The 15,161-nt window shown below is 32.7% G+C and overlaps 1 protein-coding gene across 2 annotated transcripts; it reads left to right on the top strand.

Moving 5' to 3' along the window:
• The first annotated feature begins 6,060 nt into the window (after positions 1-6,060).
• LOC123883580 (GATA transcription factor 26-like) lies at positions 6,061-12,033 on the top strand. 2 transcript variants are annotated; one of them, XM_045932426.1, is made up of 8 exons: positions 6,061-6,700; positions 7,903-8,280; positions 8,837-9,269; positions 9,741-9,813; positions 10,106-10,209; positions 10,404-10,590; positions 11,081-11,192; positions 11,332-12,033. In XM_045932426.1, exons 1-8 carry the CDS (start codon positions 6,661-6,663, stop codon positions 11,631-11,633), a joined length of 1,629 nt encoding a protein of 542 aa, XP_045788382.1. In that variant the 5' UTR covers positions 6,061-6,660; the 3' UTR covers positions 11,634-12,033. The 2 variants fall into 2 exon arrangements, with proteins under 2 accessions (XP_045788382.1, XP_045788383.1); XM_045932427.1 differs by having other exon boundaries at positions 6,098-6,700; positions 10,404-10,566.
• The last annotated feature ends 3,128 nt before the right edge of the window (positions 12,034-15,161 follow it).

The raw sequence follows: 15,161 nt of genomic DNA, 5'->3' as shown, positions 1-15,161 counted from the left end.
TAAACAGTGCTCCTGGAGCACTGTTTAAGGAACCATATATAGTAAAATAACATCGAAACTTGTGCAGTCAACTCCTCGAAAATTTAAAAAGTTTTATTTTCAATTAAAAATTTTCTTTTTCTGATTTCCTTAACCGGTGCCCCAGGGACACCGGTTAGCATGACCCTAAAAAAAATTGTATAAATAAATAGACAGTTATATTTTTACTATATTATTTTTTTTTTTATTTAGTAGGTCTCTGAATTATTTGAGAAATTTAAAATTGGTCTCTAAATTAAAACAAGTTGCAATCAAGTTATTGATTTTTTTTAATCAATCAAGTCCTTCTATCAAATTAATATCTGTTGGATGGTTTTCCAACTTTATTGTGTTGAATGATTTTTCAACATCTTTTTGTTTTACGTGTTTCTTTTATAACTTCCCAAAAATCTCATTTTGTCCTTTGGAAAAATATTCGAAACGCAAAAACCGAAATTGAGTCATATTGTTGTACACGTTGTGCCAAACATCGTGTATCACATTTGTCCCCTAAAAAATAGAATTTCAAAGTCATATTGGTGTACAAGGTGTTCCAGATATCATGTAACACATTTGTCCTTTGAAGAACAAAATTTCACCATAAACATCCGTAGAGGGGTGTATATCTTAACATACGAAGAGAGTGTAATGTAATTTGAGTATTTCTCAACTCCCAAGAAAGAGAAGTGTAATATACTCAAAAGTATAATAGTTGATTATAAATTTTTATTAGTTTATAATAGACCTATTTAAAAAAATGCAAATAATTTAACAAATATGAATTAAGAGTGATGCACATGTTACCCGTGTTATTAATTAGATAATGTAATTGGGAAAATATAATCAGAGTGTGGCATGTGGTGGAATTTTTAGAGACGAAACAAGAGCCTGGAGGGGAATATTGGAAACGGTTCAGCCCTGGTGGCAGAATTATGGGGTATTTTGTCAGCCCTTCAGGTTGCTAAGGATAGGGGTTTCAACAGAGTAATGTTTGAATCTGACTCAACAATTGTTATTGATCTTATTGTCAAGGGATGTCCGAGTAATCACCCGTGTGCGACTATAATCTCCTACATCAATCACCTTAAGATGCAGGTTTGGGAGGTGACTTTTCAACATATTTATAGGCAGGCAAACCAAAATGCAAACCGACTTGCTAGTCACGCGCTTATTATATCTATGAGTATCCACGTTCTTCATAATTCTCTACCAGGTTGTATTAGCCTTTTATGACAGAATAGTGCTGACTTTTGTTTTAGTCGTGGTGTTCCTCTTTAGTTTGACCTAACGACCTCCCTTGTAGAAAAAAAAATATAATCATTAATGATAGTTATTTTGTGACAAATTAAATTTATTTATAAATATGTCAATTATTGTAAGGTCCAAGGGACTATTATATATCAAATGGCCTAACGGGTAGAAAGTAGAAACTGGCCACCCTTTGATGGAAAAGGCAAATAATTTAGTGGCTTCATCTTCATAAGGTCCCTTAAATTAGTCAATTAAGCTGACCTAATATTACAGTTTAAGATATGGGGTTGGACCATTTTTCTTTACACAAAGTACACAAACTCCATCCTCCATAGCCCAATTTTCAATCCTAGATTAAAGGTGAAAAAGAAGCACTAAAGATAAGGAAATTCACAAGGCACCAAATTAGTCAAATTCATTAGATACCCACTATGCATCATGGACGCACTATTTGTCATATTATCTTCTTACATTTTGAGCCATTCCATTTATTTATTAGTATATTTTGAGAATTAAATTCAATGACTTTAAATTTTTCAATTGGACTATGTCTTATTTTTAATAGACGTACTTTTTTTATTGGTCAAGTACTAATAAGTCCATAATATATAACTTCAACCTTGGGTTATGAATTATTGCATGCGAGATTCATGTGGTTATGTCACAAGCATCCTTAATCACGGTTGGTTTGAAATCAAACAAAAGACCTAACAAAAGCAAGCAAAAAACAAGTATTATTACTAATGGTAGGACCATGAATCAAGAGTCATGGCTTAATCGACGGTGTTGATTAGGTTTGTGACAAAATAAAATAGTCACAAGGTAATGCTACCCTATGTTTATTATTCCTTTTAACCCCATAAAGATCCACTCATACTAATCAACATAACGTCGTCACACACAAGAGAGAATATTAAAATATATGAATGAATAAATAATTTCAATTATCCATTTTTATCATTTATTTACCAAGTATTATCCATTTTTCATGTCATTACAAAGTTATACATGCTTCACCAAAAAAAGAAGAAAGTTATACATGTACACAAGTGCTAACCCGAGTTTATGGTTTAGAGTTTAGACTGAATAGTTTCATCTCAAATTCGAATATAACCCGAGTTTGAAGAACAAACTTCTCAATTGTATGTGTAAGTTTCAGTTAGACATGACAATGGGGCGAGGCAGGGACGAATATTGCCCTCCCCAAACATAAATCCATAAAGTTCGGGTCTCCTCAAACATTTGTTTTCACGTGAATTTGGATTGTATTTTAGTATTTTTTTTTATCAAACAAAGAAGTTAAATGTCCAAAATTATTTTGTTTCAACAATATTTTTTTAAATAAAGAAAAGAAATAGAGAAAATGGTTTGTTTAATACTCATATTAAAAATAAACATATAAATATAATTTAAGAAATTGTTTAAGGGTTTCTAATATTAGTGTTTTAGATTGGCCTGATTTTAGGCCACCATGACCTTACGACCCATCTCCAAATTAAATCACACTCTGCATAGAATTGGTCTACGTACGCAACCGTGAACAACGACGCAACCATGAGCAACAACGAAACCGCTTCAACGATTATACAGCTAAGACATTGAAGAATATTATCATCAATTTGCTCCTTTATTAACTTGAGCGTTGCAGTACCTTTAAGTACTACTCTAGTTCACCCAATTTTCCCGGTCTACATTCAAATCAATCAGTATTAATATTTTTTTTTATATTTGTAAATTGGATCAACCAAAAATCAATCAAATTGAAACTGAATTTCATTAAATAAGATCATCTATATGTGTTAATGAAGTTAACTTAACCGATCTGAATTGAGTGTGGTTTTAATTTATAGATTTTTTTTTTACGGTAAAGTTTTAATTTATAGATCAAACAATGTTTTTGTTCGAAATGGATCAGAGATGAAATGAAAACAAAGGTCTGAGTTGGTCGAATACAACATATGACAACGTAGCTATTCCGTGAAGAGTTGGTGTATTTGCAAGGGCTCCAATGTTCAATGCAAGGGTTTTTGGAGAGTCAACTTAATCAATATGAATTGCATGTAGTTTTAATTTACAGATCAAGTGATTTTTTTGTTCAAAATTGATCCAACATTATATAGTGAAAAAATAAAAACTAGGCTTAAAAGTTAAAACTAAAATGGAAAAAAAAAAATTGTTTTTTAAAGCATAAATTAGACGCAAGACAAAGATGGATAGTCTTTTTTAGGTCAAGTAACCTAAGATGGATAGTTTTTTATATAGGTAAATTATGGTATTTTTTTGTGGAAATATATGGACTAATTCCCTCAAACACAATTCAAATATTTTTTCTATGCAGCATGTAAGATTTGAATTCAAAACTAAATAAGTGATTTAAATATTTATCACTTATGCCAAATTATGTTGGTGTTCATGGGTAGCCTTTAATTTTACTTGATGAGGCTTTGAAAAATTACAAGCAAAGCATAGAAAAGTCTCCGGTCAACAAGAATTATGCAACGATATATTGATATTCCACCTATCCGTTTCTCTCTTAGTTTCTTTTGTCAGGTCTTGTGAGTTTAATTTGAATGCAACGTAATAAAAAAAAATTATATATTTAATTAGATTTTACCAGTTTATGTCATAAATTTTTTTGACAGTCATAATTTTTTTTTTGAAGATATGTCATAATATAATTTAAAAGTAACTACATAAACAAATTTTTTTTATATTGAAATAGACAAATCTAATTAAACATATGTGTAAAACTATTTTATAATATATACAAATTAAATTATTCGATTAAAATGAAAACTTATTCTACAAAAAAAAAAAAAAACCGCTTCAATGTTGAAAAAGTTGGATTATGTACAAATTAAATTATTATTCTCTTAAAATTAAAACTACAATGTTGAAAAAGTAGATACATAATTAAGAATAAAAATAAGAATAGAATTTATAAGATACTACAGTACAAGTTATTATTATATATTGTCTATTCTATAAAAATTATGGTACAAAGTTTATACTATCATTTAATATTAATTAATCTCGATAAAAAATTTAGGTTAAATAAGTTTTTACTTCTGTAAAGTAGACGAGTTTTGGTTTAACCTCGGTAAAAAACTTTTTTTTTATTATCCATTGTAATGTGAAGATTCTCTGGTTTACCCCCCTCATGAAAAATGTTGACATAAGATTCCACAAAATGATGATGTGGCATGGTCAGTCATGGGGTAAACAAAAACTCGCTAATATTACAAGGGCAAAATGGTGTTGGCTTGGGTCCTTGGAGTATGCTCCTCTCAAGGTCTGAGGTTCGATTCCTCTTAGTGCAAATTTCGGTGGGCTAAGTCCATACCGAGCAAATAAAAACTCTGGCTTTAAATGGGGCCCCCGCAAGTGGGCGGTGAGATTGTTTCCCTTGGATTAGTCGATCCTAAGGCCGGATACCAAATTTTCAAAAAAAAAAATATTACAGGGGCAAAAAAATAGAATCTTAAGTCAACATTTTCCATGAGGGGGTAAATCAGATAATCTTCACATTACAGGGAGTAATCCTTTTTTTTTTGCAAGGGTAAACAAAAACTCGCATACTTTGCAGGAGGTAAAAACTTATTTACCAAAAAATTTATTAAGCACATAAATATTCTCTCATCTCAATTGAATTTTATCTATACACAAGAGTTAAAGATCGAACACATGATCATTTACTTTTATTTTTTGGTCAAGTAGTTTAGTGGCTAGAATCTCACTTTTTAAAGTGAATAAGTTAAAGTATCAGGGTTCGAACCTCAGTCCCTACAATTTACAATAAAACAAACTTCATTCATATGCTAGAATAGCAAACAATACAAGAGATGAAGATAAGTAAATGCTCACTAAAGGTACATATAAAACTTTCTATTGACAATATAACGCTAACAAACTAAAATTTAAATCTTAACAACCATACTAAATCCTTCCAGATATGACCAAATGTAAATAATAATTTGAGATCCACAGTCTTTGATGACACCCGACTCCGGAATATTTTTTTTTGCATGTGTTCGCATAAAAAATCGATATATGTGGTATTTGAGATAACCGATTCTGCCACATACTAACAACATATTTGCAAGGTTGGGAGAAAATCGACCTTAGTGATAACCGACACGAGCCTTTTACTTGAACTATAGTATCCATGCCTTTGAATTTGTATATCATTGTTTGAACCTATAATGAATCAAAGCTGATATGTCACTCCGAACAAACAAAACACCGCACTAAGGCGGGACAACCAAAAACGTCGCACAAGACGGCGAACAAACCAACAACGCTGTAATTAGGCGACAAAAAAAATATTAACTCAAATATATGTAAATAATACTTATTTAAATAAACAATGAGAAAAATGATGGAGATGATTGATTTCGAGAAAAAAAATGACCCAAAACCATCCGTCTTCGATGAATGAAACAAGAAGAAATATTGGGAGAATACAAAAATTAGGGTCTAGAGAAAGAATGAACTCAAAATCTTTACCAAACATAATGAATAATGAATAGTAGATACACACTATTTCTCTTACTTTAATTAATATATGATGTTATACGCATGAAATTTTTACTTAATGTTTTACGGTGACTAATAACTGCAAGATATCGAACTCCCACTAGAAATCAAACTTATGTTCTTTTTAAACGATTTGTAAGTTCATTAACCACTTAAGTCTAACGTGTTGTTAAATAAATTATTAATCATGATTGTATAGATATGAATAACTATAATGATTTATTAGAATTTAATAATTTAAAAAATTTAAATTTTAGTTCAACAAAAAGGAAACTGAAATTCCTCCAATAACAACAATGAATTAAAATAAAATTGAGAGAGAGAGAGAGAGAGAGAGGGAGAGGGAGTGGGTGAAAAAACAAAAAATAAAAAAAGGAGAAAAGCTCAACATTTACTTCTTGTACAATACAACTAAGAGGTCACACACAGACCTTCCTCTCTCTCTTTCCATTGCACCTTCCTTCCTTTCTCCTTTTCTCTGTCATTTTTCAGATTCCTCCAATGCTCTTTTCTCTTTCATTGGATTGTACATATTCTCACCTTAAATACCCACTTTTCAATTTCTCTTAATTCTATTTCATTTCTTTGCTTTTTTATGTAAAAAAAAGCACTTTTAAGGACTGTAAAACCAAAACTGTTTCTGGGTCTATTGGTTTTTGCTTTTTTCTTGTATACTGTTTTCTGGGTTTCTTGTAGAATTAAGTTTTCAATACCCACTATTACTATAAGCCGTAAATTAGGCTTAAAAAGAACTTTTTTTTAATTGAACTTTTTGTTTTTGTCAATAAATAAATAATTTTCTGGTTTTTTCTGCAATTTTTATTTGGCCCTTTTGTTTGAGGAAAAGTTTCAGACATGGGGAAACAAGGTCCTTGCTATCACTGTGGAGTTACAAGTGAGTTCTTGTTTCTCCAATATACAGTTTTTTTTTTTTTTTTTGCAATTTTTTTATGGAGTTATTATTGACCTTTTTTTTAAGAAAATAATTATAATAATAATTGTGAATTTTTTTGATTCAAAGTGTGTTGTGATTTTGATAAAATATAGATATGTGTTGCTGGCTAATATTAACAAACAAGAAATTTTGTTGTAATGTTGTTTGTTGTTGTTGTTTTGTTTAATTGGAATTGCAAGTTATTGAAAATTGAAATCTCTATTGATTTCCTCTTTTGGTGTGTTTTGTGTCACTACTTTGTGTGTTCTTTGTTTTTCTTGACTGTGTTTGAATCATAAGCAAATGTAATTGGTGCAAAATTAAGGTTGGAATCTATTGACTATTGGAAGGAAATGAATGGTTACTGCATAGGCAGGACATATCGATAAGAGTCGACTCATAGTTCACTTATTTCACATTTGGATAGTAATGTGAACATAAGAGAAAAGGAAATGACAATATTGTGCAATTGTTAAATGTCCATTGTTAATCCAAGTTGTTTTGATGCCACTTTGTTAATCCAAGTCCCTGCATTGTATTCAATGTTTGGAGCTTTCTCAATTTGATTTTGAAACAACGATTTTATTCGTGCTGATCACTTCAATAAGAACAAAACTCGCGACTTAAACCTTAGAATGTTGTTTTTCTGATAAACTTGAAAAAGTTTCCAAATGTTGAAGTAATTGTTGTTGGCGTGCACGTCCAAACTCTAGTGCATATGTCCGACAGCAATGGTATCAGAACATTGATGTTGTTATAATCCTTTTGGTTCAAATCCAAGCATTACCTTCCTTACATACACGGCGTCTTAATTTGAGTTTACACATTTTTACTTGAGGAATTTAGTGCAGAACGATATCTTTGTTATCCTTGCAAAAGGGTATTGCTATACAACATCTAAAATATTTAGAATAGCTAGTAACAGACAGATATTAGACAGTTAAAGTAGGAATTGCTAGTTCCTTATGATCACGACTACTGACAGATGATTCTATTCAATCTCAACCTTAAGATGTTTGCTGAATTCAGTTTTGTAGTATATCTTGGAAATATGAACATGTGATTGTTAATTGTGTATCCAATTGGAGATAAAAGTCTCTTTCTTGTTTATATGACGGTCGTTGGCATTTTATAGATTTTCTAACAAATAATCCTTGCAACAGGCACACCACTTTGGCGTAATGGGCCACCTGAGAAGCCAATTTTGTGCAATGCATGTGGATCTCGATGGAGAACAAAGGGAACACTTGCAAATTATACTCCTTTACATGCTCGGACAGATACTGTTGATTATGACGATCAAAGAGTTTCCAGGTTAAAGATTGTATCATTAAATAAGAACAAAGAAGTGAAATTGGTCAAACGAAAGAAGAACTATGATAATGCTTATACTGCATCTGGAGAGTTCACGCCTGAATATAATCAAGGATTCCTAAAGGCTGTGGATGAGGATACGAGCAATAGATCAAGTTCAGGGTCAGCCATCTCTAATTCAGAAAGCTGTGTTCAATTTTGTGGCACCGATGCTAGTGATTTGACAGGTTGGACAATGGTTGTTTGCTGATTTCGTTGAAATTGATTTATTCATAACCGATCATGGCAGCATTGTCCTTTCAGTTGAAATAGTATAGATCTTGATGACATCCTGATTTGTTTGAGCATTATCAAGAAGTGGATAATAAAATGAGAACAAAATGAAAAAGAAATTTGTCGAATTGTAAATCAACATATATGGCCTTTGTTTTCCTAAAGGAAGACAAGTTATTCTTGCTTCAAAGTTCTAGCTGGGCATTATACATTAAAGTTGCCGTCTTGATTAAACGAATTCAAGAAGTGATTTAAAAGATCTTATAAATAAGTTCTAGTTGTGCCTCAAAGCAATTTCAATAGCAAGTTTTACAGTTAAATATATATAACTTATCAACTGTCTATTATTGGAGTGTGTGTGTGTGTGTGTGTGTGTGTGTAACGATACTTTTCTCCGAGTAAAATATGAAGTTTTGCATATATGACATGTTACATGATCTGTCTAGTTATTGTGCTAAATATTTAATCTACTGCAAGTAATTATAATAAAAGATTGTTTGGTTGATTTAGGTCCTGCTCAGTCAGTGGTCTGGGATACTGCGGTGCCTTCAAAGAAGAGGACATGTGGAGGTCGTCTGAAGCATTCTTCTGTTGAGAAGCTCACAAAAGACTTGTGTACTATTCTTCATGAACAACAACAGTCTTGTTTTTCTGCTTCTTCTGAAGAGGAACTTCTTTTTGAAAGTGAAACGCCGATGGTCTCTGTTGAGATAGGACATGGAAGCATGCTTATTAGGCATCCTAGCTCTATAGCTCGTGACGAAGAGTCTGAGACTAGCTCTCTTTCAGTTGATAATAAACAATGCCTAATGAATGAGGCATATTCGTTCTATGGTTCAATTCCCATGCTCAGTGATTATACTGGCATGAATTTCTCTTCTCAGGGAGTTGCAAAGGTCAGAAACTCTGCTGGCCAAAGAATACAACAGGAGCAACTTGAGAGGTATGTTTCTCTACGCATGACTATAGTTAGTCTTCCATTATTGCTAGTTAGGTACTTATGTAAGAGTATCAATCAATAGAATGAAATAAAGTTATATTTTGTCTATCACTGCTGAAAACAGTTGAATTCCTGTGATAGTATGAATTTGGTATTTCGCCAAAAGTTATAAAGCACTTACACGGATACGGCACTGACAAAGACACGTAGACACTAGTAATAATTTGAGAAAATAGAAGTGATTGAATGTAATCACATGTGTCGGTGTCGTGTCAGACATCACAAACAACTTCAATCTAAAGTGTCAGTGCTACATAGCTCAAAAGTGGTATGGGGATTTCAACCATAGTCTTTAAACCTGTGGCTTTGTGAAGAAATATTAGAGATAATCATGTGGAATTTGTTTCGAAGAAATCATGATAATTCTGAACTGTTAAGACTTAATATTTTTTTTTTTGCTTTTTGAAATTTCAGGGAGAAGTCTCGGCTTGAAAAAATAGAAGTTCTTGGAAATCATGATTCACCCCTATGTATAATAGATTTAAATGTGAGTTGCATGTGCATTATTTTTTCCTTCTTTTTATTGATTGTTCAGCTAAGTTGAGTATAATTTGTTTTGGAATTTTCAGTATACTTTGTTTCGGAATCTTTTCTTAAATTATTCATGTGTTACTCTTAGGACTTTCTGGATAGTGACTGAATTTTAAAATAGTTTTACGCTGCTAGTACATAACAAATTAACAATTAATCTCTTACAATTATATCTTGGTCGGTAAAGCTTCATAACATATCCGTAAAATTGTTGAATGCTTAATGCAATATCTATCATGTTTTTTTAGGATGTAGTCAACTATGAGGAGTTTTCAAGAAACTTGACAAATGAAGAGCAGCAGCAATTACTGAAATATCTCCCTGTGGTTGATACTGCTAAACTTCCTGATAGGTTAGAATCTGTTTATGTTACTTCTGTTTGATAAAAAAATAAAATTATTGATGTTTATCATCGAATACTCATTTGATTTTGTTTTTTAAGTTATAGTCCTTGAACTTAAGTTTCCATTCTGTCTTTCTGGAATAGGGAATAGAAGTTATTTAGAGTGAATGAAACTTCATTGACCGGTAATGTTATATGTGCAGCCTTAAAATTATGTTCAATAGCTTTCAATTCAAGGAGGATTTAACCTATTTTCAGAAACTTCTCGGGGAAGGTGTCCTCGATATCTCTTTGTTGGGGGCAAACCCTGAAGACTGCAAGACGTTGAAAAGGCTTGCATTGTCTAATCTGTCAAAGTCAAAATGGGTAAAACACTATAATTTTCTAAAGGTTTGTGTTGGATCATAATCTAGATGCTAATGCCTGTGTTCATAACTGAATTTATAATGATACATGTCACTATAATCAGTGTCTTTTAATCATACCTTTTGATTGGTTTAGTTCAAAATGTAAATTCAATCAATCCAAATTGATGTAAATTCAACCAATCCAAATTGATTTGGATTAATCGATTTGGTTTTTAGATTCTTTTGTTTAAATATGAATTCTTCAAAACATAGAAATCTAGTTTAAGCAGTAGATATCAAATAAAAGTCTAAACTAATTTATCAGTATCTGAATACAATATCAGACAAATAGATCAAAATATATCCCTAAATTCTATGTTCAATTTTAATTTAAATGTCAATCATATTTTGTTTTGGTTTGGATTGGTTTCAAAATTTGGATCTGGAAACCAATCCTATCCTTTTTTTAAGATGATTTTTATCAGTTTTGATTGGATTAGTTCAATTCTAAATGCATTCTTCTATGAGTGCAGAAAGGCGGCATCAAAACTGAAAAATATGATGATATGGAATCTCCTGTTGTAGCATCAAGTAATACTGCGAATGCGAAGAGATTGCGTGTCAGCCAAAATCAAAATTTTCCAGGTTAGCTGAAAATCTTACAATGCCTACTACACAAAATACTGACTGTTAAGCCTTTACTTCAAAATACATGAATGCAAGTCACATAACTCGTAATTTATTATCCATCGTTAACTAGAGTCATTCATCTTGCACATTTCAGAATTGAAGACAACAATGAGGAGTCCCAAAAGGGTGATCGTAAAAGCTGGCTGTGGCGGCAAAGAAGTTGTAGATGGCTCTAGCATCAGTCCGGAAAGCCTATTTGCATTGCCTCACAATGGTGGCTTGCACATGCTGGATTCTTCAAACTTTTTTGACGAGAGTTCTGATCAGGATCTGCTGCTAGAGTTTCCATCTAACAATTCTTTTCCACAGGCAGAGCTCCTGCTCCCAAATTCTAGCTTGGTAGCTCAAGGCAGCACCAGTAGTAGCTCGGTATATTCTCATGTCACTCGTCCTTGATTAATCTTTCACTAGGTTATACCTGGAAGACTACGGACACAATTTTATGTTTGGTTACGGTCCGCATGTTTTGCTTGCGTCTTAAACACCAAAATCCTTGTACAAGAGATATGATGAATGTGCTTTTGTTTTCTTGCAACCTTTTTGAGCTTGGATTGCCAAGGGATGCAAGTTGGATGGGCTTTTTGTATAGGTTGATGATAGATTGTAACATAATATATATAGCACGAAATGCGGAGTGATATTCTCCAGACTTTTGTATGCAAATTGTAGCTTATGTTTTGTGAATTATTTCACACCCTTCCCCCACCCCACAGAAACACCATTCATTTGAAGAAATAAATGGATGAACAGCTTTACAAATGTATGATGAAGAACTAAACGATTATTTTGGCCGTAACTAACTTGCAAAACATGACACTTGATGTGTTTGGTTTTATGGTATAGAGTGCAAGTGATTTGGTAGTTATGAAGCAAATAATGGTGCATTGGTCACAAATGTGTAGCTTTGATTGTGCAACATGTTTGTTGAGTCATGAGCAAGAACAATATGGTGAGGCAGTGAAGGCGATAGTTAAAACATGGTGGTATTGGATAATTTGGGTCGCATTTTGATTCAAAAAGTAGATTCATCTCAATCGACTGGTAATTCTAAACAAGTTTGAGAGTCTTTAGCATTTCTTACAATTGTCGACTTAGTTTGATTTTAGAAGTTGACATGAGAGAGTTTGGTATAAGATGGAATGGAATAAAATGAGTTAACATTCAATTGCTTAGATTTAAAAAATGAATGTTATCCCATTACATTCCAGTTCCACCCTATACCAGTATACCTTCAACCTAAACAACCCTTTGGTAGAAAGAAATAAAACTAAGTCAATTTGGTCATGAATAGGTTGAGTTCCCCAATCATAACAGAAAAACAACTTTCAAATGAAGAAAATTTTCAGCACTTGAATATTTTTAAAAAAGAATCAAGTAAAATAAAATTAAATTAAAGCACTTGAACATTCAATAAGCCCTTAAAAATATGCGCATATATTGAATAAAAACACAACAAACTATTCCAAAGTAAAGATGAAAAGAAGAAAACGAACATGAACATGATGTATAAAGAACAATAAATTAACAACCATGGACAAGCAAAGAAGAATGGAAGAGCGACATGGTCTAATGAGTATAAAAAAGAAAACCACAGTGGTGCGAAGACTAGCACTGGTGACGAGCCTCATATGATGTTGATAGCTTGCAACGGAAGTTTGAAAATAGAGGGGCGTCACAACTGAGGGAGATGATGGAAGAGATAACACTGCAACAAAAAACAAAATAGAACGGAGGGGAGATGGGGGCAAAAGGTTAAGCTATTAAACAGAAGTTCGTGAATAAGCACTTACATATATCGATCACTTCATTTCATCTCTAATACAAGCCTATAGGTATATACTGATTAAGTTCATAATAGTCATTTTACCTGCAAATATTATGTTGACACATGAGACCAATAATTCTTTCAAGCGCTTAAGCTATTAAGCAAATATACATGAATAAGCGCTTATTACATATATCAACCACTTTATTTCATCTCTAATACAGTCCTATAGGTGCACGCCATCAAATTTTGGTTTGCACAGTACAAATAGAAACTGCATAGAACGAGTCTAGACATTTTATACCTTGAGTTTTTGGGTGTGCGGGTTTAAAAGTATAAAATTAGTTGCACCCAAACTACAAGAGCCAAACAGAAGATTAGTTGCATCAAATTATCAATGGTTGCAATGCAACATACATCACATATTTTTGGCCTTCCGGAGTTTCAGAGTTATATGCCTTGACAAGTAAGACACTGGATTATTGGCATCTATCCACCAAATCTTGCCACCCTGCTTCCATAAAGTGATGGGTTGTACAAGCTGTAGACATCACTCGATACAAGATAGAAATTAGAACCCTATACCATTAACATCATAATCAGTTAACATCAAAAGACAATTTGAAGTGCAAGTGCCACGGATGAAATTGAGAATCCTCCACAACAGAACCAACAAAATCCTCAAACAATCAAAAGTAACCTCGAGAAAGAGGTTGATTTCAGCTACTTTTCAACCTCATCATCATACTTGAAGATTTTGGATTTCCTACCCGCGGGTAACCAACATGGACGAGGAAAAGTAACACCAGATCGCATTGCAGTGTCCAACAAAGTAAGACCCTTGGTTTCATCTTTTTTGGCATTCTCTGCGAGAACTCTCAATACATCAAAACAAAAAACTTCCTTTCCTCTGCACTTCTCTGAAATCCCGATCCATTTCCAGAACCTTCACCGATCTCATTATTTGAGTTAACATCCCCATCATTTTGAACAACTTCAGTTTCAACATTTTCCTCTGGAATAAAGTTTTGCATTTCAACATCTTCCTCTAGGACGGATTTCGCGTCCATCTGAATTTCCCTGCAAGAATCAACATTCACCTCTTCACATTGCTTTGAGGTAGAACATCTTCACCAAACTTGCAAGCATTTTCCACTTTCCCTTCATCACAATTTCCCATACCATCTTCAACTTTCTCTGATTGAACTCCTGAACAACTCCCTGCAGGATCATCAAACCCTAATTTCAATTTTTTTCACCGGGCTCTCACCGAAATCAGAAACCCTAAAACCATGAGAAAGATTCTAATTGACAGAATCAGCATCAAATTCATTCTTCAATTCTTCAACTGAGCATCCTGAGAAAACCCTAACTCAGAATCATTTCCAAAATCAACAAACTCCGAACTATCTGACAACGCATGATATCCTGCGTCAAAATCAACGGCTTGATTAACTGTACAGGGAGGAACATCGACGACGTCGGAAGACGGAAGCAAAGACTCCTCCGGTGGAGTGTGGAAAACATCTTGGGTGTCAGGTGGAGATAACATGACGACGGGAGCGGAGGAGGCTGGGAAATCGGCGTCAGCCATTTCGCGGTGGTTGTTTGGAGAGGTAAACCCTTTTCTTGCTCTTTTATAGGGTTTAGTGTCTGTTCATTTTTCTTATTTAAAATTCCAAAAATGTCCTCTTTTTTGGAGGGAAAATGTCCTTTTTTTTTATTTGAAGGAGGGAAACTGTCCTATTTTTGTGAATTTTTTATGGTTTGGTGACTTTGTCACTATTGTAATTGTAATTTATTGTATAAAATTTCTATTAGTTGATTTTTGACAAGTATATTAAGATTATTTAGTATTTATTTACTCGAGATATTTTATCTATTATTTTTTGTGTGGAATGAAAAATGAATGAGTAATTAATTATTGTGTCGGTTTAATTGACATCAGAGCTGTATTGAGGGACGACTCTCCTATATCCTAAAAAATGTGTCTAAAAAAAAGACCAAAATTTTATTTTTGGTCCACATATTTTTTTTTGTTTTTGTGTATTTATCATTGTGTCAAATTGATAATTATGGATCATTGTATCAACTTCTTATCCCATTTTTAACCAAATTATATCAAGTTAATTGTAACAACAATTATGTGAAGCCAAATA

Source organism: Trifolium pratense, linkage group LG5 (assembly GCF_020283565.1).
Source record: "Trifolium pratense cultivar HEN17-A07 linkage group LG5, ARS_RC_1.1, whole genome shotgun sequence".
Lineage (NCBI taxonomy): Eukaryota > Viridiplantae > Streptophyta > Magnoliopsida > Fabales > Fabaceae > Trifolium > Trifolium pratense.
This window is presented reverse-complemented; position numbering and strand designations above follow the sequence as displayed.

Excerpts from the sequence above, each read along its gene's own strand:
- LOC123883580 (XM_045932426.1), top strand. The coding sequence starts at position 6,661 with ATGGGGAAACAAGGTCCTTGCTATCACTGTGGAGTTACAA. Across the intron at positions 6,701-7,902 it reads CTATCACTGTGGAGTTACAA|GCACACCACTTTGGCGTAAT; the intron begins GTGAGTTCTTGT and ends TCCTTGCAACAG. Across the intron at positions 10,591-11,080 it reads AACACTATAATTTTCTAAAG|AAAGGCGGCATCAAAACTGA; the intron begins GTTTGTGTTGGA and ends CTATGAGTGCAG.